Source organism: Zerene cesonia, chromosome 3, assembly GCF_012273895.1.
Source record: "Zerene cesonia ecotype Mississippi chromosome 3, Zerene_cesonia_1.1, whole genome shotgun sequence".
NCBI lineage: Eukaryota > Metazoa > Arthropoda > Insecta > Lepidoptera > Pieridae > Zerene > Zerene cesonia.
Genome location: NC_052104.1, coordinates 8,165,187 through 8,187,233, shown reverse-complemented (window position 1 = coordinate 8,187,233; position 22,047 = coordinate 8,165,187). Strand labels below are relative to the sequence as shown.

General features: G+C 32.1%; 5 protein-coding genes across 5 annotated transcripts in view; 1 reads left to right on the top strand and 4 right to left on the bottom strand.

Annotated features, from left to right (window-relative positions):
- Positions 1-1,073, bottom strand: part of LOC119838925 (tRNA (guanine(10)-N2)-methyltransferase homolog) — a 4,906-nt gene extending 3,833 nt beyond the window's left edge. Inside the window, exons 1-3 of the mRNA XM_038365071.1 lie at positions 869-1,073; positions 407-790; positions 149-283 (exon numbers count right to left, since the gene is read on the bottom strand). Of these exons, the coding sequence (XP_038220999.1) occupies positions 149-283; positions 407-790; positions 869-925 (576 nt within the window). The 5' untranslated portion in view covers positions 926-1,073. The remainder of the gene's footprint in view (positions 1-148; positions 284-406; positions 791-868) is intronic.
- A 134-nt stretch (positions 1,074-1,207) lies between these two features.
- LOC119837173 (esterase AAEL000016) lies at positions 1,208-2,805 on the bottom strand. The gene is made up of 5 exons (XM_038362700.1): positions 2,422-2,805; positions 2,056-2,253; positions 1,707-1,847; positions 1,423-1,619; positions 1,208-1,243 (listed from the first exon to the last, which is right to left on the bottom strand). The coding sequence occupies exons 1-4, from the start codon at positions 2,639-2,641 to the stop codon at positions 1,453-1,455; spliced, it is 726 nt and encodes a 241-aa protein (XP_038218628.1). The 5' UTR covers positions 2,642-2,805; the 3' UTR covers positions 1,208-1,243; positions 1,423-1,452.
- A 775-nt stretch (positions 2,806-3,580) lies between these two features.
- LOC119838216 (DNA replication licensing factor Mcm3) lies at positions 3,581-11,248 on the top strand. The gene is made up of 14 exons (XM_038364068.1): positions 3,581-3,765; positions 3,852-4,129; positions 4,273-4,447; positions 4,658-4,896; positions 5,381-5,620; positions 6,061-6,225; positions 6,493-6,691; positions 6,966-7,114; positions 7,537-7,627; positions 8,051-8,266; positions 8,702-8,842; positions 9,165-9,269; positions 9,823-9,968; positions 10,513-11,248. The coding sequence occupies exons 1-14, from the start codon at positions 3,694-3,696 to the stop codon at positions 10,712-10,714; spliced, it is 2,418 nt and encodes an 805-aa protein (XP_038219996.1). The 5' UTR covers positions 3,581-3,693; the 3' UTR covers positions 10,715-11,248.
- A 640-nt stretch (positions 11,249-11,888) lies between these two features.
- LOC119838789 (protein Peter pan) lies at positions 11,889-16,026 on the bottom strand. Its single transcript, XM_038364905.1, has 10 exons — positions 15,760-16,026; positions 15,513-15,665; positions 15,064-15,234; positions 14,555-14,677; positions 14,204-14,265; positions 13,881-14,034; positions 13,586-13,686; positions 13,145-13,273; positions 12,645-12,742; positions 11,889-12,502 (listed from the first exon to the last, which is right to left on the bottom strand). The coding sequence occupies exons 1-10, from the start codon at positions 15,943-15,945 to the stop codon at positions 12,108-12,110; spliced, it is 1,572 nt and encodes a 523-aa protein (XP_038220833.1). The 5' UTR covers positions 15,946-16,026; the 3' UTR covers positions 11,889-12,107.
- Positions 16,027-17,003: 977 nt separating this feature from the next.
- LOC119836869 (elongin-B) lies at positions 17,004-22,004 on the bottom strand. Its single transcript, XM_038362314.1, has 5 exons — positions 21,944-22,004; positions 21,730-21,823; positions 21,287-21,431; positions 20,166-20,268; positions 17,004-19,559 (listed from the first exon to the last, which is right to left on the bottom strand). Exons 1-5 carry the CDS (start codon positions 21,944-21,946, stop codon positions 19,545-19,547), a joined length of 360 nt encoding a protein of 119 aa, XP_038218242.1. The 5' UTR covers positions 21,947-22,004; the 3' UTR covers positions 17,004-19,544.
- Between the last annotated feature and the right edge of the window lie 43 nt (positions 22,005-22,047).

Below are 22,047 nucleotides of genomic sequence, written 5' to 3'. Positions count from 1 at the left end.
TAACTACTGATAGTTTGTCATATATTATTGAATCTTTATAATTAATGTTATAAGTTATTATAAGTCATCCAGAACAAATTTAATCAAATCCAATTCTTACTGTGTTGGGATTGAATATTCAATATTTATACAAATAATGGTTCCTTACCCATCGGCCAAAAAATAAGTCACATGGTTGTTCTGGAACATTATTTGGGTCAACTCCATAGAACTCAATATATGAAAGTGTGATGTCAGGATTTTTAAGTTTCACTGGCCCCTCTAGTGGTAAATAACTGAAATGCTAAAAATATTATGAATTATTATTCACACTGAATTTTAGTATCTATTACATTTAAGATATGCCTATATGTCTGAATATTGATTATTGAAAATCATTATTATTAAATGTCGGTATAAAAATTACCTCTATCTTATCAACTTTTTCTTTCATAGTAAAATGCTTACAAAATGTTTCCACATCTATCTTGAAAGATTTATCTTTCCGACTACAAGCTTCTATAAGTTCACTGGGACAAATATGTATGTCACTGGCATCATCATTTGTTGATGGTACTATCCATTCTCCTGATATATTCTTCACAGCACTTTTAAGGTTTTCGTGTAGGCTCGTTTCACTTTTAGCTCTTGACCATAATTCTATGCAATTCTTTAACAAAACTGACCTTGACGCAATTTTTTTTACACAAGACTCCGATGGTAGCTCTACAATCCAATAAGGTTTATCTATCGAAGGTTTTTCAATGAACTTTATTTTTAAATTCAATAAGGACAGAATACTGTACATTTCCTGTAATTATAGATACAGTTTTATTAAGTGCTTCGCTTCATATGAAAGAAAAATTCGAACGTAATTGAGATTACTAACAGAATGACGAAAATCTAAATGTTCGTGAGCAAACCACATCAAATATCGCCGAGCCATTGTTATTTAATATGTTTCAGTTCCTATTTTTATAGTATCTTGCAAATAACGGAAATTAATCTCATTTTATTTTACACTTTACTAAAATAGGTTCATGCCACATAACCTCACGAATTGTTTACTTGTCATTTTTTGACAGACCTGAAACCACTCTCTCTCTGTCAAAATATGTCGAGGAGTAAAAAACCACGTTTCAGCGTACGTAATAAAAATTCGTGTGAATTAAATATTTAATTTATTTCACACGAACCGCCTGCTTAGTCATTGGCAAATAAAACAATATTAATATTAATGTCAGACACACTTTATTCCAAACACTTGCTCATATTATTTTCTTGTGTTTGGTTTCACGCGAGTATTATACATTTAGAAATTAAAAACTTTTCAACGGATTTTAAACGCGATTTATTCATTATATTATTAACCATTTAACTATTAATATATAAATGAATAAATCGCGTTTAAAATCCGTTGAAAAGTTTTTAATTTCTAAATACTTGCTCATATTTACAATCTATACTAATATTCTATGGCTTCTTTTCCTGTTCTTGCTTTTCTACTATATCTTGGTACCTATCATGTAAAAAATCTAAATAAGCATCCTTTATAGAGCCAGAGCATGCCACATAGTGCCCCCCCGAATGTTCAGCAATTATTGGCTTAACAAATAGATTTATGAGGGACTCACTCATTTCTGTAAAAAAACATAAAAAATATAGGATAAAATATTTGCTATTCTTTATCGATATTATTTATTATTAAATTAGATATTATTACACACCTTTAGGAATAATTGAATCACTTTCACCATAAACATGTAAAGATGGTAAATTTATGTCCTCATCATAGAAACCCTTGTGAACTAAACTACCAGACCGGAATCCTGATGCAAATATTGCAAAGTTAAATTTGTATGGCAAATCTGAAATGCAACAAAATATGTTTAAAGATTTACTATATTATTTGACCACAAATAAAAAAAGGTTCAGTATTTTTTATAAATCTATGCCCTAACAAGTTAACATTATGTATGAAATGTGAAATAATTATTTTTTGAAAATCCTATAAAACACAAAATGTCAATTGATTAATGGAAAAAAATATGGATTCAAAGATGATAGACAACTTACATCCTTTTTGTTGCATAGCAGCTAACAATCCAACAAGGCAGGCGCCTTGTGAAAACCCCATAAACCCATCAAATGGTCCATACTCCTTGACCACATCTTCTATTAACTCTAATGTATCCTCAAAACCAATAGCTGGTCCGCCCAAGCATTTACCACTGTATGTATTATCTTCAGCGTTAAACCACCATGATCGCGCATCTATAAATAAAACAATGTTCACATTCTTACCCTATGTCATGCCTTTAATGCTTTTTTGATAACTTAATGTAGTCATAATATTTGATACAATTCATAAATTAATTCATTTATTTTCAACTCAGAGAATCATCATATTCGGAAATTATATAATAAGTTTAATTCAATTACCTTCATCACTACCTCCATCTTCAACTAAAACTTTATGAGGCGCCGAAATGAAAACCAATTGAGCATATTTTGATACAACTTTACGAAACGATCCAATTTTTGCTCTAAAAACAGTGCCATTTTGTCTGTATCCATGAAAAGCGAGGATTTTTAATTTTCTCCTCTCTTCTTTATTATTTATTGGTGGAGATTGGTTAGAATTTGAATTTTCTTCAGACATTTTAAGTATTATTGTTTGATTTAAAGAAGACTTCCTAATCCATTTAGGTAAAACCGAAATTGAGATTGCACTTAGAATATTAATAATGTTGTTTTAAACTTAAATAAATAATAAAGATTTGATTTTAATACGGTCGAAGGTAGGCCACAGACGGGCTAAAATCGCTTAAAATTTAAATCCAATTGACAATTACAATTCTTGTTTCTCATTAGATTCAAGATTGTCCCCTTGTGTCATTTGTCAACTGTCAGTAAAATCGGACAGACCACAGGGTAAATTTTCACTGTGAGGATGTTTTTTTAACACAGTATTATATTATTCTATTAACACAAATATAGCACCCTATCGAAGTATTTTTAAATCAAATGCTGTGACTAGGTGCGCGCATGCGCCACTGATAAATTATTTATTTGTATAATTGCTAAAAAAAAATCAAATGAATAATATTAAAACAAAACCTGTAGACCTATGACCTAATGATAAAAGAATGCAGACATAAAAAAAAATATTAGTTTCTACTTAAATGAGGCGCTTAGATGTAATTTCTTTTTTGCAATATTTAAACTATTATTTTTTTTAAAGCTATACCCGACCTAACAAAAATTATTGTGGACCAATAAAGACCTAACGATCAAGGTCATTTTAATTCAAATAATCCTTCGATTGGGTGCTAAATTTGCATAATTACATATTTCATTTTTATCGTTTTTATTTTGTTTGCCAGATATTAATTGTTTTCTCATTGTAAATTATTTAATACAATAGAGGTAATGTTTTTTAATATTATAAAATTCTTATAAAAATTCATGAACAATATCAAGGCAGATATCAACGATACTTTCAGCATACTTGCCATTCATCAACATTGTCATATAAAAAAACATACATAACATACAATAATTTGACATTAAAAAAAAAAAAGATACAGTATTCGTTTTCGCGGTAAAACTTGTAAATTGTCAAGTTCGACAAGTTCAATTTTAACGCATTTTGTTGTTATTTGGAGAAATAGAAAGATTTCTTTAATATAATTTATTATTTACCTCATAAATATGGAAGACGGTGATTTTGATCAGCGATTAAGAGATTTACAAAGAGAATATTTAGAGTTTTTGGATGATGAGGTAATTATAAACAATTGTGCTTAGGTAACCTATTTCTACTGTTTAAAAGTTGTTTGCAAAGTTTGATCCCAATTTGCATGTTACAGGAAGATCAAGGTGTCTATATGGAACGAGTGAAACAAATGATAGGCGAAAAGTGTAAGCGACTAATTGTTAACATAAATGATTTAAGAAGAAAGAACCCAGAACGAGCTAAAAATTTGTTGGATAATGCCTTTGAAGAACAAATAGCGTTTCAGAGAGCTTTAAAGGAATATGTATCGTCAATAGACCCAACATACGCAAAAGAGCAAGAAGAATTTTTTGTAGCATTCTCTGGAAGTTTTGGTACTAAACATGTAACACCAAGAAGTTTAACGTCTAGGTGGGAAAAAGTTTTCTCTATTGTAAAATTATATATAGTGACCTTAATTTAAAGTTGCTTTAACTCCTAGCGTTATTAATGTTCCTCTTACAATAAGTCCCATTAAGCTAAGTTCTGACACAGTTATATAAACTGATTTACAGGTACTTGGGTAATCTAATATGTGTGGAAGGTATAGTCACTAGAGTGTCATTAGTAAGACCAAAGGTAGTCAGAAGTGTCCACTACTGTCCAGCTACCAAAAAAGTTATGGAAAGAAAGTACACAGATCTTACATCCTTTGAAGCTTTCCCAACAACTGCTGTTTATCCTACCAAGGTAAAAATATAATGACAACATTTGAGAGAACCATATAAATAAACTTATTTCAGCATTATGGGGGAGCCATAGGCTGCACAAGTTTTATTTATTATTTGATTGAATCCCTTGTAGCATTTATTGAAGAGTTAACTTAATTCAATCAAAATAGAATTGTATTTTACGCAATGCTATTTGTGGAATAGTTTTTTTTTTACTTCAAATTTCTAGGATGATGAGGGTAACCCTCTGGAAACTGAATATGGGTTATCGAGATACAAGGATCACCAAACCCTTACAGTACAGGAGATGCCAGAAAAGGCTCCTGCAGGCCAGCTGCCAAGGAGTGTGGATGTTGTCTGTGATGATGATCTAGTGGATATGTGTAAGCCCGGAGACAGAGTTCAGATTGTGGGCAACTATAGATGTCTCCCGTCAAAACAGGGGAGTTTTACAGCTGGTACTTTCAGGTATGTCTGGACTTATTTTAAATTTTAATTTTTAACTATGCTTATAAGATAAAGCTGAAGAGTTTCTTGGTCAAAAAGTGCTTATCACAAAAACTACTTTACCAATTACTAAAATTGTTTCACTATTGGGTATGTACATAATTCCTTAAGATTGTAGACTGTTTTAGTTAGTAATAATTTTATTTGTTAAATTTATGTATCCTATGTATAAGTTATGATGTAACAGGTGTTGGATGACCATATTAAATAAATAAATAATTTAAACTGTTATTGTTTCTATAAAAATGGCAGCTCTATATTATAGTAAAATAATCATTAATTAAAATCTGTACCATTATAAAGTTTAGATCAACAGCAAAATGAGCTTAAAAAGATTTAAATACTATCCTTATATTTCATAAATACATGAAAGGAAAAAATCCCTTAAAAATTTAAAAAAAAAGTTGAGATATAAACCTCTAGTTTAATTGTTATTGCCCTTCAGAACGATTCTAATAGCCAACAACATAACACAAATAAACAAAGAGATGAATCTCAACATCACACTGGAAGACATAAAGTTATGCAAGCGACTGGCCAAACGCACTAATGCCGATATGTTCGAATTGCTGAGCAAGTCCCTGGCTCCCTCGATACATGGACATGATTTTATTAAGAAGGCGATACTGTGTCAGCTGCTGGGTGGAATGGAGAAGATATTGCCTAATGGAACAAGATTGAGAGGGTAAGATAGTTTGAGTATGGCAACACATTTGTTGTTACAGATATTTAATTGTCTCTAGGAAAAAAAAATAGAGCTGGTTTATTTTCTTAATGATTGAATGCTTTTGTATGTATTTAATATTGAAATGCATTTAATTGTTCCATTTAATTCAAATATATTTGTAATAACATTTATCCTACTTCCTTCCTACTAATGGTATAAATGCGAAAGTTTGTAAGAATGTGTGTGTGTGTTTGTTGCTCTTTCACGCAAAACCTACTGAACTGATTGCAATGAAATTTTGTACGTAGACAGCTGGACAACTGGAATATCATATAGGCAACTTTTTATCTCGTTATTCCTACGGGATATGGACTGATGCGGGTGAAACTAGTAGGTCATAAAACTTAATTATATAATTATAATAAAATGAAATTTGAATGATGTTACCAAATTTACAGTGACATCAACATTCTTCTCATTGGTGATCCATCAGTAGCTAAATCACAACTCCTGCGATATGTGTTGATGACAGCACCCAGAGCGATCACCACAACAGGTCGAGGGTCTTCTGGAGTTGGTTTAACAGCTGCTGTTACTACTGATCCAGAGACTGGAGATCGAAGGTATGGCAAGCAATTTTTTGTAAATGCATGATATGTGTCATTTTTATTATTATTTTCAAACAACATAGTTGCTTACAGCCTAGGCTAAGCACCATCATGCTATACAGAAATTTAATTAGTCATTAAGTACATTGATATTATACAACAATTTTACACATTAAAAATTATTATTTTAACTTCATGGCTAAATGCCTAAATAATGCGTATTGCTGATTTTTTCTTCTTAAATTACCAGGTACAGAGTTTTTTACAAATTATTGTTTTCAGGTTAGAAGCGGGTGCTATGGTGTTAGCAGACAGGGGGGTGGTGTGCATAGACGAGTTCGACAAGATGTCGGACATCGACAGGACCGCCATACACGAGGTGATGGAGCAGGGCCGCGTGACCATCGCCAAGGCGGGCGTGCACGCCGCGCTCAACGCGCGCTGCTCCGTGCTGGCCGCCGCCAACCCGGTGTACGGGCGGGTGAGTCGCCAAGCAGCTCTATAGCTCATAATAACCAAATTGACTTCCCATATAACCATTATTTTGTTATAGGGCATACTGAGATGGTATCTCTTATAGACTTGAAAATGTGGCATTTGCTTATCGTTTTGATGAAAACATAACAGAGAATGCACCACTATTGGAGGAGTTTAAAATAATATTTGTTCTGTTTGCCCCATTTGAATATTTTAAACGTTTAGTTTTAGTACCACATACAGGCTTGAGTTAGTATACAATAATAATATATTTCCAGTATGACCAATACAAAACGCCAATGGAGAACATCGGTCTACAAGACTCGCTGCTGTCTCGTTTCGATTTACTATTCGTGATGCTGGACATCGCGGACGCTGACCATGACAATATGATCTCGGAGCATGTGCTTAGGATGCATAGATATAGGTGTGTATTATTATTGTGGATTTATATTCAAACTATTTCGTTCAAAACATGGAATTAACACTGATTACTTTACACTTGAAGGTACCACACCCCCACAGAACAGCTTGACATAGTTGCATGTGAATGTTACTGTGTTTCGTTCGATGCCTTTTTCCTGTCCCTTCCCTGTCGTTTCTTTTATTCTTCTCGTTAATCCTTTATTTATCCCTTTCCAATTTATGGCCAGCAATCTGTTTTGTATAGATTTTGATCTTACAAAACGACTGACACTCACATCAGGCGACCAAACACTTCTATTGCGACGACCCAGATATAAAAAAAAATCCCATCCTTTCCAACAAAAACTGTACTACTATATAAATACTATACAAAAATACTACTATATAAATTTATACAAACGCATACGAAAATGTTTTGTACAGAAATCCAAAAGAACAAGATGGTGAAGTTCTACCAATGGGCTCATCAGTGGACATGTTGTCAACAGAAAATCCAGACAATGATGATGTTGAGGTATTATTAGTATTAGTTAGAATATAAGTATTATAAAATGATTGTTTCCACACTTAGTGCACAAAGTGTAACTTATCTAGAAACATCTTAAATTCTTGAATATTTTAAAAGTTTCAAAATTATGATGATAAATCTTTTCTGAAATGACCTTGTGTATTGTTCACTTTCTAGTTACTATAGTAAATAGTATTGTGTACGGAGTGTATTAGGAGACGAATTAAAACACCGAAATCATAATTAAGACTGAACGTTTATTCATATTAAACATTGCTTAAATATAATTTGGATAATGGGGTTACACGTGTACATTATAGATGATGAAATAATTAACATGGATTACATGGGTTATGCACCTACACACTACAATTGAATAAAATATTATTAAACTTACTCATTGTATCCCTTAAACCTCGAACATTCCAGGACTCCGCCGAAGCCATCTACGAGAAATACGACCCATTACTCCACGGCCGGACACGCAACAAGAAGGACCAGATATTCAGCACCAAGTTCATGAAGAAGTACCTGCACATCGCGAAGCTGATGAAGCCGAAGCTCACCCAGGAGGCATCAGATGTGATAGCTGATGAGTACGCCAAGTTGAGGAACCAGGATATGATGGAGAGTGATGTGGCTAGGGTAGGTTCGGCTTAAAACTATATATTTGTAATATTGGTAATAAATTCTTGAAGTGATAACTCGTTACGGGACGGTAAACGCCTCGTTACGCAACGCGTTACGGTGCCATTTTGTCTGGCTTCCTCCTCACATTTGGCAGCAGCAGGCAGGCTCCTCTCTCACTCTAATCCACAGAGCTATGAATGAGCCAGTTGTGGTGAAGGTGATAATCATAAACCTTCTGATTGATTTTTCATAACGTAACTTTAAGCATACTAGAAGAGCAGATGATTTGTGTATAAAGTTCTAGCTGCACGCCCCAGCTACGCCCGGGTAGTCTCGTAACTAATTCCCATTTAATTGAAATCGGTTGAGTAATTTACGAGTCCATCGCGGACAAACAACATGACACGTAATGTATACATATTAAGATAATAATGCTCATATTATTTCCAGACGCAACCAGTAACGGCTCGTACACTGGAGACGTTGATCCGTCTAGCCACAGCGCACGCCAAATGCCGTCTCAGCTTCCAGATCACAGAAGGGGATGCACTTTGCGCTATCGAGCTAGTACACTTCGCCTACTTTAAACGGGTACACATTCTAAATATATACTTTATGATGTAACTAGCGTTGCCGCGCGGTATCACCTGCTTACGAACCCACCGCAAAAGCGAGTATTTCTGATATCATTTTTGTGTCTGAAGTTGCCTAGAGAGTGATATATGCTACATTTCCATGTACAATTACAAAAATCATAAGATACAAAAATAATTAATTTATACACACTTTCACATTTATAATAACGGTAAGAATTAGTAAGGATTGCCTATGGCAAACACATAAAAGAAAACTTTAAACGCAACTCTAAAGACTGAAATGATGTATTTTTTAATTAAAGCCTTTATTATTTTAGGTGTTGACAAAAGAGAAGCGTCGCAAACGTCGCGCGTCGTCAGGTGACGAAGCGTCGGATAGCGAGACGCCCTCACAGCCACGACCCAAACGTACCAGGCGGACGGTTAGTATAACATGACCTTTATATTATTGTTTGTGCATGTTTTGTTTGTGCTTTCTAATTGAACCTCGTAGGTAATATGTTTTTTATTAAAGCAGAGACCGTCGCTCATAACCACTTGTAAACTATAAGCTCTCTGTACGCGTAGTATATTCTTAATTTATTTTTGGGGTCCCATTCCCAATAGGTAAAACGATGATCCTTGAATATCAGGAGCCGTGAAGGTTGGAATTTTCGAAGAGGATCTATCTTTGTGACCACTATAACAAGAAATAATAAATCATCGAGATTAAGCGACGGTTGGCACGGTCATAAATTGGAAGGGTGACCTTTTTTTGCAGTTGCTCTTATTTGAACGGAACTATTAGTTTCATAGGTCCTTCATTTGACGTTCAAGGTAATTTAAAGGTCATTTGCCAGTTTATACAATACCATTGACGAAACACATTTGTGCATTTATTATTACAAGTCGCATACTTTTTCGTTTTAGATATTTTCTTTCCCGATTAATACCAGCATATATTCAAAAATACTAAGTGTAAAATATAAATATTAGCAGCAAGATGGCGAAGCAGATCCGTACGAGTTTTCTTCAGACGAAGAGGCGGAGACGGTGCTGCGGCGCGCGCGCACGGCCACCCAACCCGAAGCTGCACCGAAGAAGAAACCCTCGCAAACCACCAGCGTTATTGAGGCCAATAGGTGAATTTTTGTATTGATTTTTTGTTTTGGTCTAATGAAATTGTGGCAATGATATTTATATATTTTATTGCAAGAGAAATTCAAATGAGTACCCATCATAACAAACTAAAAATAGGATTCTGTATTTGGATATTTTGTATATATATGTACTAGCTGCATCCGGCAAACGCTGTTCTGCCTTACTCTTATCATTTAGGGGTATGAAAAATAGATGTTGGTCGATTCTCATAGGATAATCACAAAAATTTCATCAAAATCGGTCAAGCCGTTTCGGAGGAGTATGGCAACGAAAACTGTGACACGAGAATTTTATATATTAGACTTGAAATAATTTTGAATATAAATCCTTTATTAAAACTTTTGTAACGAAATTTATTATTAAACGATACTTGAACCTAAATTAAAAGTTGCCGTCGGACAACGCAAATGGGGCATATAAACTGATCGATATTTTATTTACGGACAATATCCTTCCCCTTCCCCCAAAGAGAAGGGAAAATGATGTCATACTACTAAAGTCTAAAAATAAATAACTTCTTTCCAGATTAACGGAATTCAAGTCAGCGTTACAGCAATTGTTCCGCGAAGAGCGAGCCAACTCGCTAACACTCGACAGAATCACATCATACGTTAACGAGAAGTACTCGCACGCAACATTCGGCTCCGGAGAGATCACAGCGGCTCTGGAACGGATGACACAGGACAACCAGGTCATGATGGCGGACGATATTGTGTTTTTAATTTAATGTTGCCATGTGATTTTAGTGTGGTATTGCCAGTTAACACTATTACAGGTAATAAGATTCAGGATTTGTATATTATTTTGATCATTTTGGATATTTAATAAAAAAATCTAAGTCGAATCTGGGTCACTTGCGCAAACATTCCTACAATGTATGAATGTATGCGCTCATAATTGAAAAAATAAACCAATTGCAAATGACGTCACACTTGTATTTGCGAATTCGTGCGAATGTGAGAATCTCGCATAAGTATCATCATTTGTATAAAAGTCGACTTACTCCTTACTAGCTAGCGAGATCTATTTTCATAGACTCAAAAACAATTTAAAATTTGCACAGACTGGCTCTAAGATCTAAATTGTTATGTATACTGATTAATGAATTAAATCGGTTTTTCACATTTTTAAGATACTTTAGCTCTAAATGTTTGTAATTTAAATGTAAGAATCTGCCTTATAATGTACCTACCTAACTGATAAGTTAATCATAACTGTTTTTATTGTAATTTGTAAGTGATTAATAAATCGGATACAAAAAGAATGCTTTTTATTTTTAACAGTACTGTGCTCAACTATTGATATTAATTATGTTTAAGATACTACTAGTGTAATATTATGTTATCTGTGCTAATACTAAAGTCATACAACCAAATTATTTCGTGCCTTAGAAGTTGCATCTTTCAACAGTTTTGTGAAATAAAAAAAACACCCGAGAAAAACTTCTTCGATCTGAATAAGTTTGAATTAATTTTAGTGGAATTTGTTTAAGTAGATGTTAAAGTGAATCTTATAAATTTGATCTTCCTTTAACGTGCTCTTCATTTGACTAGAATTATATTTCATTATATATTTGAGAACACTTGAGTACCTTTACTATCGGTCTAGTAATGTCTTTCATTATGCGTCTTAAAAGTTCCATCTTAATTTTAAAATTACTAATTGAAGAAGTAAACTAGTATTACCAATAAGATGACTAAAATATCATCGAATTCGCAGGTTGATGCGATAATTGGTGGAAGCACAACTGTAATATTAAAATTATGGAAATGATATGTGGGGGTCGGAAGTTCGTATCCTTTTCCTCACCTTTCCCATTTCATTGCTTTTTTTTCACTTAACCCTTTCTTAATATTGTAAATTGCAATGTTAGTGATTAGTTTAAAAATGAAAGAACTAAGTAAATTAATGTACTTTATTGATTTGTTTTCTTAGAACATATTAATCAGCACTGTCCAATTCTTTGTACATAATACATATTCATAATCATTTACATATAATATGAGATGTTTATTTAATAGGAATTCCTAATATGGATTTGCTGAACATCTACCTCTTAATACTCATGTATGCAAGTTCTTAAAAATAAAATACAATAATTTTTAATGTATGTTATACCTTCATTTCCTTTGTTTTCCTTTACTCTTTCCAGCATTTCCTTTGTTATTTCCAAATTTATTAAACTTGTTAAATTTCCCGCCAAAAACTTTTGTATTTTTATTCCTAGTATCTTGATTCCTTCCTTGAAATTTTCCACCATCTTTGCTGGGAAATCTTTTTTTCCCTTGAAATTTTCCACCATCCTTGTCCGGAAATCTTTTTTTCCCCTGAAAATTCCCACCATCTTTGTTCGGAAATCTATTTTTCCCTTGAAACTTATCAGATTTCCCTTCATTATCTTGTTTGCCTTGGTATTTCTTTTTCAACTTCTTGTCGAGACGCATTTTCTTGAAGCCTCTTGGTTGTTCACTGTCTTCCGATTTTCTTTTCCTTGATGGGTGTTGTGTGAAAAGGTCTGAAATTAAATCATATTTTTCAATGATTATTTTATAGAAAAGTTATATGAATGAATATAGTAATAAAGTACAAAACGCTTTCAAACATTTTATGTGATAATAATTAAAATCAACAATAAAAATATCTACAAATACACATACCTTGTTCAGGTTCCGCTCCAACTTCTTGTCTGTAATAATCTGCATCATCTTCTTGCTCTTCTGTATCCTGAGTTTCAGCTGCTGCTAGCTCCATTAACCTAAAATAATGTGAATTTTATTATTTTGTTGCTATTATCGGAAAAAAATGTAAATAATCGTTTACGCATTGCACAGATCGCCCGCGAAATGCAATATTATTTTGCGACATTTATTTTATTTTATTGCTTTCTCTTCTCGTATTGGCTGTGGCGCCATGTCATATAGCCTTCGTCGATACATGGACTGTTCATCACAATTTTTCATTATAATTTTAACCATTCTCGATATAATGGTATTTATGCAAACAAACCAATTCTTCAGCTGTACAATGTTAGCATACTTATAATAAGTTAAAATAGAATGACTATGCACTGAATCGACTTGATAGAAATACTCAAATACTGTATGCCGATAATAAAAATAATCGTAACAAGCAAGTAACAATCATATTCATCACTCACCTTTGGTTCTCAGTCAGTTCTTTCTTTTTCTGGATTCCTTCTAGAGCCTTCTGCTTCAACTCTTCTTTCTCTTTCTGTTTACGTTTAACATTCTCTTCTTGTTGTGATTTCCGTTTTTCCTTTAACCTCCTAAAATTTGAAAGGCAATTAATTATATTACCTTAAAATATACTTGACCGCCTCCTTGGTGCAGTGGTAAACGCGAGAGCGTAGAACCCAGGGGTCCTGGGTTCGATTCCCGGTGGGGATAGTAAAAAAAAAATGTCTCGGTCTGGCAGGACACAGAAGGCTTATCACCTACTTGTCCATAAAGAAAATCGATCAGTGAAACAGATGTATATCATCTGCCCCATACCCCACTAGGGGACACGGGACTTCACTTTTACCTTAAAATATAAAACAAAAAAAATATAAAACCTAGTCAAAGATATAATCTCATACCTCTTCTCTTCTCTCTTCTTCTTAATCAATGCCTTTTCTTCTTCTGTCTTCTCTACAAGTTCATGGAATAAAACTTCTCCATCCATAAGACCATCTTCAACCTGTAAAATATTTGTTGTTTACTATGCATTATATTATAATATTATACACAAGAAATTATGAACAGAATATTTGAATATGTTAATAATAAATAACAGTATTCGGCTACTACTTTAACAGAATTTTTAATTAACAATTTCTTTCTTCAATTATCTGAAATTTACTGGTTTTAGTAATCTTCTTAATAATTAAATACCTTAATTAATTGCAAAGTCATCCTTGGACCCAGTTCTACCAATCTAATTGCAGACTGTGAGTTCTCAGCAGCACCTCTAGAGGCCAAAGTCTGCGGAAGAGTCACTTGGTTGTTTGCATCATCTTCAAACTCACTCTCTGACAAAAGTGCTGCCCTGAAATATAAGCAGTAGATTGTGATGGATAGAATACACTAAGCTTAACACCAATGCTTCATCTTAATGGAAATATTTCACAAAAAAAAACTTATAAATGTAAATTGAACTAAATGTTCAATCAATGCTTTAACATATCATTATACAATGGAAAAAAAGGGAAACATACTTATCGAAAAACTCTGATATATCCTTGCAACGGTTGAGATTCGGAATTTTTCCCTGCACCATCTATTAAATAAAAGAAAAACATTGTTAGAATATGTTTTCCTGTTTATCTCTGGTATAAGACAGTAATAGCTAAAAAGTGATGTTGGGACAATATAGAATATACACGTTTGTTTAATTTAAAACAATCTGCAAACATTGTATTTCATAAAAAAGCTGTTTTTTGAATCAATGGTCATGTTGCGTCTTTAATAAATAAAGGGTCTTTAAGAAAAGAAATATATAAAATAATAAAAAATTAAACTAAATTTATTGACTTGAAAATTGAAATAATAGTAGAGCCAAAATTTACCTTTTTAATTCCTTTGTTCAATCCAACAGGTATTGCTCTTATCACATAGTGTCTAAAATCTATCAACTTAGTTGCTGGGTTATAATTCATTAGGACACAGCGTCTTATATTTTTTAACTTTACCTGAAATTTTTAAATATGTAGTATGTCAAATATTCATTAATTGGTATAGAGAAATGAAAAATATGGTTTCAGCTGTATTTTCTTTTAAATACAAACATTATACTTCAAATATTAGATAATTTTAAAGAAAGAAAGTTGATATAAGATCAAGACAATGGAAAGAAAAAATTGTTTCATATTTTTTATCCAAAAAAAGCTCAGACAATGTTATTAGGAGCTATTTTCTACAACCTCACACACACATTCTCTAATTATTTCCCTCACTCACAAACATAGTTAGAGGAATGGTACAATTAACTTACATTATATCTCTATTTGTACAGATCCTGTAATTGTGTTATATTGCTTGTGTATAGTATATATATCAATAAACTAAAATAACTTACAGTGGTAATATTTATTGTGGGGAACATATTCTGGAACATTGTAGCCATTAATTTCATGTGCATTCCTTCACCAGAGAAGCTATTGAGAACTATCAATGGAGCGTTTTGGAAGGCTCTTGCATTCACATATTGCTTCCGGAGTGATGAAACCACATCTCTTGATAAACTGTACTATAACATTGTATAGAATATTATTTTTTTTTTACATTCATTAATAGCAATATTTTGCTGTTAATTCCTAATAAAATAACTATATCCAAAGAATTTATACATGTCAAGTAATTAATTTTAAAGTATTACATAAAAATTATTTAGTTATTTGAAGTGAATTAATGAAATGTAATGGAAAGGTATTACTATTCAATTTAAATATACAAGTATTCATTTAATAAGAAGAATTTAAATTTTTCCGATTAAAAAAGGTGTGTTAAAAGAAGGAATATTCTTACATTATGTATTCGGAAAGTAAGTGTTGGTCCACGGGGTAATCGCGCCAATCTCATGTATGAACCCAGCTCTGTTTCTGTGAATACCATCATATGCGATACATGTAGATACCCGGATACTGACAAGAAATCCTTAATAGTGTTTTTCTTTCGTTCCTTAAAGGCAATACATCACGTTATATACTTTATACGCGAACTATCTTAAAAATAACTTAAATATTGAAGCAAGTAAACCCAAACCTTTACGTACTTTTAATTGTGATGCAGTGAATGGTTCCATTATTTTTCTGAAGTCTTTCGTAAGATCCATAAGATCTTTTGAACATTGTCCCCTGTGGATAACGAAGGAATGAGGAGCTTTTACTACATGTTCTGGTTCCAACGCTTGCTTAGTCGCTGTATTCTTCTTAACACATTTCCCTTTACGTTTACCCATGATGAAAGAATTTTATTTTAATTCCGAAACAGTGATCTCAGAACGTAAACAAAACGTGCGTATTTGAGGTTAGAATTGTCAAAATCATATTGACGCATGCCACTTGACAGCGACGTTGGCTTGATGTTTTTTTTCATTCTAGACTGTTAAAATATGGAAGCATTTTAAGTATGTAGGTTGGTACACAAGGTATTCAGGTTACGTTTTTTTTATATTTTATCCTTTTTACGTAGGCATTTACTTTATAGCCTAAGCTCAAGAGAACTTGCCTGAGTACATAGGCACCAACATCAGTGCTATGTAGAGACTGTGCTATTTAGAATAAGAATAAAGACTCCCACCGCACCACTCTCCGCTTCTATGTCCACTTCATGTCGGTAACGTTCGATTTTTGTCTTTAATTATAATAATATTATATAAATTACTACCACACTTAATTTCATCTGTTTTTTTTTTTGTTGTATAAAAATTAGCTATGCCATACGATTATTAACCCGTATCAGGAAAAAGGAATATCGCTTCGATTTTGCAAGAAAATTAAATAAATATTACGTCTCTTTAAAAACAAAATTTCAGCTTTGGCTATGTACGTGATTGTTATAAGCTGTACGTATTAGAGACGGAACCGGAGCGAACCGCTAGTTCATATAATAAAATTTATGTATGTATACAAGATAACGTGTTAGGCAACTTATGAACTGACTTTTATAATTTATTAATCACAAACGAATATAGCCATGTCTCAAAAAATTACAGTTTTCTACTGGAATGTGGATTTTCTTCCTAAAACTACCTGCAATAATTTCGAAATTTTTAATCTTATCTTGAACGGGTCCGTTTTACGTACATATAAATATAATTATTTTTAGTTTAGGTAGTTTCTTGAAGCGACCCACTAGAAAACATCCATAAAGTCGCACGAGCTGAGACGTTAAACTGATCCAGAAGTTATTATTAGAGCGCGTTCAAATAATCGAACAAACTCTTCAGCTTAATATTATTCATATAGATTTATGTACCTTAGGAATTAAGGGTTATTGACAAATAAAAATACTACAAAACAAATCAAAACAGCTTTATTTCCTGCTGGTTCTTGAAATATCCCATACTTGCATATGAAACTAATCTAATTTACACAAGTCTCTTGCCCTATTGTTTGTTCACATGTCATTTCCAAAACCTTAATGTTCCAACTAAACTGCTACATAAAATTGTCATTACGATTATTGCTGTGTACTTACATCACAATAAGGACTACGAATGAAAAACAAAAGTGAATCTCCGAAGGCTTTCGAAAAAATCTATATTAAGCTCACTTTAATGAATAGAATTTCTTCAATAATTATTAGAATATAAACCTATTATAGTGCAATAAAACTTAATACTACGACTTTAGATAGACAGGAATTTGGTAACAAATGTGCAGGTTTAAACTAAACGTTGATTAAATTATGCACCAATGAAAATAAAGAAATTTTTTTATTGGTTATCAACTATTAAATGAATCGCGTTTATAATTTTCAAATACATGAAGTTACAGTCGTTGAATGCAATATCGAGATAAAGCTGAGCAGTAGTATCTTTAATAATAAAGAAATAAAAAATTTCATCTCAAAATGTACATTTCAATGCGTTTGTTTAAAAGGGCTGCATTGTGCAAAATGAAAACTTCACAAATAACGTTAGATATTAAGATTAAGAGCAGCGATGTTAAATATTATTATGATAAATGAGCCCATAAAATATATTACCAACTGCTCTCAAAATAAAAACATAAAGAACCTCATTTACGTGTTTTAATAAAAAGATATAATAGAAGAAATTGTTACAAAATAAATCGATAAATGAAAAATAATTAGCAACCGTCAATGTCGAGGAACTAGTCACTATACATTGAGCACCTACCACAGGTTGAATCCCCTTAGCGATTTTTTGGGCTTTCTCGTTAACTTCACGTTCGCCTAACTAATAATACAGTATGATACAATGCATGAGGTGATATATCCACGTGTAAACCATAAACAATGGAGCAATATTATAATTAAAACCTTGTGGTAGGTTCACAATATAGAAGAAATGTTGTGGATCCAAGAATATAAAAAGCCCCTATTTACCCTATCAATTTAACTATTATCTATAGACCATCCTATTCTATCATTAGTTAAATACCATATTAATTTTAATAGAATAACCACAAAACCGTAGATTGCACATCCGATGCCAATGTATCCATCGACTAAGATTGACTAATTCTCTTTAATGGCAGTCAGACATGCTTAAAAACTTTAGTATTATTTGAAACGAAGACTTGAGATTTTATAGTATTTAACTTAAATTAGTACCTAGTATTACTGACTTTCAAAATAGTACTAAAGTTTTTCAAGTCAAAAGTCGTACTAAATTTGTCGTTTAATTTGAAATTTATATCATTTGGATAACGTGTTACATTAAAGGCCTGCTCCAATATAAAAAAAACAAAAACAATATTAGATTCTCGTTCGGTGTATGGCCAAAAATGTTGCCATATGAATAAATACTTAATGTACGACATGTTAATTATTTAAAACATCGAAATAACTACACGTAATGATTACTTAATCCCGCTTTGGGATATTCATGAGAATGAAGTGATACTTAAAGTGTAAACCTATAACCATATTAGTACACAATTTTGAAAGTGACATAAAAAGCTAAGAACACGCAAGTTTTAGTGAAAATTGTGACATCTACGATACACACGTAATATCTAGACGCAATAAATATACGAAACGTATTCCACCAGACTGTTATACGTTAGTTGAATGTTTATGTAGTTAATAAAATGTTAATGTGGCATTTGAATTTTCGATGTTTCCACCACAAAATTAATTAAATGAAATACTAAAATAGGACTATTTTTGAGCAGGCTGCACATTTCAATTATGAATTACAGTAATGTGGATCATTAATGTATTCGTTGTTTCACGCAGTTTTGCTGAACTTTTGAGGTTTTCATACATGAAATGTAACGGCAACAATACCATAAAGTTTTGTCACATACTTCACACCACACTTGTTAATTCATAAATGTGTACCCTGATACAAATTTAGCCAAAATAAAATCATCACCAACGGTACAATAACAATAAATAATCGAAATGAAATGATAAAGATAAATTTGTAACAAAAGCAGTGTTGTTGGATTTAAACAATCAATGATATTAAACATATCTATCAATATTGACAGATGTTGTATTTTCTCTATATGTGCTTTAAATGTAGCCATGGAAAAATCGTAAGAGATAGTAAGCGTTTTATTAGCGTAACTATGGAGGTTAACACAAATAATCGATTTTCATAAAAAATTATGATTATTTGCTCAAACATTAATTGAAGTTAAACAAAAGCTTCAAAATGCAATTGAACCTTGATTAAGTGCCGAAATAGGGCACAGATTAAGACTCATTGTCTTGCTGTTAACCTTAAACTTTGGTGACACATATGGGGTTGCCAAGTTCAAAAATATTTGAACACCATTATTATTATCTGTGGTCTCCAAAGTGCAGGATATGATACTAAGATGACGGTTGTATCACAAATGCGAGTGGTCGTTTTGCCGCTTAATGCTGATCCATCTGAAATGCAATAAAGACACACTGTCTTCAACAATTTCCATGTCAAAACAGATTAAAAAAATTGTCCAAATAAATATATATTGCCATATTGCCACTATAAATTAATTACCATCGCTGGTTCTCATAATCAGAGATAATTAATATCCTATCCTACTAATATTACAAATGCGAAAGTTTGTAAAGATGAGTGTTTGTTACTCTTTCACGCAAAAACTACTAAATAGCTGGATAACTGGAATAACATATAGGCAACTTTTTATCCCAATATTCTTATGGGATACGGACTTACGTGGGTGAAACCGCAGCTAGTATAATATAATAATACGAAATATAATATGCAATGCTGGAGACATATATATGCTTCAATTAGCAGACTGAATACATAGCAATAATCTTTTTTTATTGTGCTAGGTCTGCAGCTTGCCGGTTGAATGTGAAGGTTTCATAAAATATTTGTGACATTCCTTGGCTGCAAAGATGGGATAAAATAATCTAAATCTAAGATATATATACAGATACACAATACATCCAGTGCAGTAATTAGGTTTCCACATGTAGTGAGAGTTGGATGTCATATGTTATGACTGAATAAAACTTTACACTCACTTGTTCCTGTCCATTTGTCTCCTGGGACTTCATGACGTCTGGCAGATCTGGAGGGGAGGAGTATGGGGTTAGATCCAGGGCTTCAAATTCACCATTTTCTTTCCTGGAATAAAATGGTGATTCTAATGAATGCAATTCTACTTGTTGCAAAGACAATTTACTTGTTCACTATCTATCTATCCTGCTAGTTTGTAATCTGTAGAAAAATTGTGTTTTTTTTCCTTCTTTATATCATAAACTTATCATTCTTACTTGGCTAAGCTTTGCTGTAAGTGTGTTGTAACTATTAGTATAGTTTGGAATATAAAAGTTAAAGTGAATATAACTGTTACAGTACATAATTGATTATGAAAAAACTAATTTTAGATATTCACCTTAAGGCAAGTATCACTACAAAATCATTAGCTTCAATTTATGTGTACACTTACCTCCGGTTTTTATGCATTAACAACTTGTCAATTTGTAAAAACAGTACTAGCAAGGTTTTTTTATTTTCTATGGTGATCATGGCTGTCATTTTAATATGATGTGTTAACCAGTCTGTTAAAATGCCACTCATGACTCATAACCAAACATAAATAAAGCACTTATTTTGTATGGTTGTTCAAATTTTGTTTAATTTCAATGAATAAGAAGAAAGTTGATACTATGACAAAAAATGAAAAATATATCTATATGTAATCATAAATTACATGAATGATTATATATGATATATACCTGTCTTTTTTTCTTAGGATAGAAGAAATTAATTATTATCAATGTATATGGTCTAGATTAGACTTATCTTATCAACACAAATTTACTGGACATTGACCATATTATTCAACAATTAGTGAATAATAAAAATAATGTTTTAATTCCTTCAATTTAAATTAAGCATTATTCCAAATCAAATTAAAATATAGGTGAAATATCATTCAAAAAACTTATTGCCTCTTGATAAAAAATATATCAAATATAACATTTAAAAATTATAACCTACCAACAGATCTTTATTAAATTACCATAAACAACAGAACATGAAATCATACTCATCATATGTTTCAATTCCTGACTGTAAACAATTAAAATTTACCTATACATTATTTAGGTTTTTATAACTGTAATAAAAAATTATGAACCTTAGAGCAAGTCCAATAGGAGCAGGGCATTGTGCTTTGGCTGTCACAGAGGTCAAACCATATTCAGCTAAGGTCTTTTCATCCTCCATCAACTGGCTGTCCTTATTGAATAACATTTGACTGGGCGGTGCCACTTTCAGAATACCTAGAAAAACAATAAATTTCTGAATCTGTACAAATATTATAGAGCTAAAATAAGTGTTGACACAAATGTATAGCAGTATATGGCAAAAACATTAGTCATAACATAATATTTTATGAGTTGGGCTTAATAAAATGCAACTATGTGCTTCAATACATTATCTTTGGAATTATGAGCAAATTAAAAACATTTCTCTGTGATGCATGACGAAAAAAACACCGTGTAATACGCGATTTAAGCGTCAGACAATGTCTTGCTACTAAAAATAGATTTATTCTATAGTATTACAATACCTACGCACCTTCAATCATTTTTTTCAGTTCTAGTACAGTCGTAGTATCCTTTGCATCTGTGAAGATGGTTAACTTTTTTCGCCTAATCATTAAAAAGACATCCTGAAAACAAAAACCGTTTTGAGGTTACATATAGGGAATCGTCTATATAACACCCACACAAAGATTTCAAACAATAAATCATGTTTTTGAGTATTTACGAATATTTAATAAGACTCTCACCATGTTTAAATTATAATTAAAAACTATAAACTAGTTATTTTTATAAAAAAACGCTTTTAGGCGTACAAGCAAAATTAAATATCGGATGACAACTAAATAAATAC

Excerpts from the sequence above, each read along its gene's own strand:
- LOC119837173 (XM_038362700.1), bottom strand. The coding sequence starts at position 2,641 with ATGTCTGAAGAAAATTCAAATTCTAACCAATCTCCACCAATAAATAAT. Across the intron at positions 2,254-2,421 it reads AGATGGAGGTAGTGATGAAG|ATGCGCGATCATGGTGGTTT; the intron begins GTAATTGAATTA and ends TTTTATTTATAG. Across the intron at positions 1,848-2,055 it reads TGCTATGCAACAAAAAGGAT|ATTTGCCATACAAATTTAAC; the intron begins GTAAGTTGTCTA and ends GTTGCATTTCAG.
- LOC119838216 (XM_038364068.1), top strand. The coding sequence starts at position 3,694 with ATGGAAGACGGTGATTTTGATCAGCGATTAAGAGATTTACAAAGAGAA. Across the intron at positions 4,897-5,380 it reads TTTACAGCTGGTACTTTCAG|AACGATTCTAATAGCCAACA; the intron begins GTATGTCTGGAC and ends ATTGCCCTTCAG. Across the intron at positions 7,628-8,050 it reads CAGACAATGATGATGTTGAG|GACTCCGCCGAAGCCATCTA; the intron begins GTATTATTAGTA and ends CGAACATTCCAG.
- LOC119838789 (XM_038364905.1), bottom strand. The coding sequence starts at position 15,945 with ATGGGTAAACGTAAAGGGAAATGTGTTAAGAAGAATACAGCGACTAAG. Across the intron at positions 15,666-15,759 it reads TCACTGCATCACAATTAAAA|GAACGAAAGAAAAACACTAT; the intron begins GTACGTAAAGGT and ends ATTGCCTTTAAG. Across the intron at positions 14,035-14,203 it reads ATATCAGAGTTTTTCGATAA|GGCAGCACTTTTGTCAGAGA; the intron begins GTATGTTTCCCT and ends CTTATATTTCAG.
- LOC119836869 (XM_038362314.1), bottom strand. Across the intron at positions 21,432-21,729 it reads ACTGAAAAAAATGATTGAAG|GTATTCTGAAAGTGGCACCG; the intron begins GTGCGTAGGTAT and ends TTGTTTTTCTAG. Across the intron at positions 20,269-21,286 it reads CCTATTGGACTTGCTCTAAG|GAAAGAAAATGGTGAATTTG; the intron begins GTTCATAATTTT and ends ATTTTATTCCAG.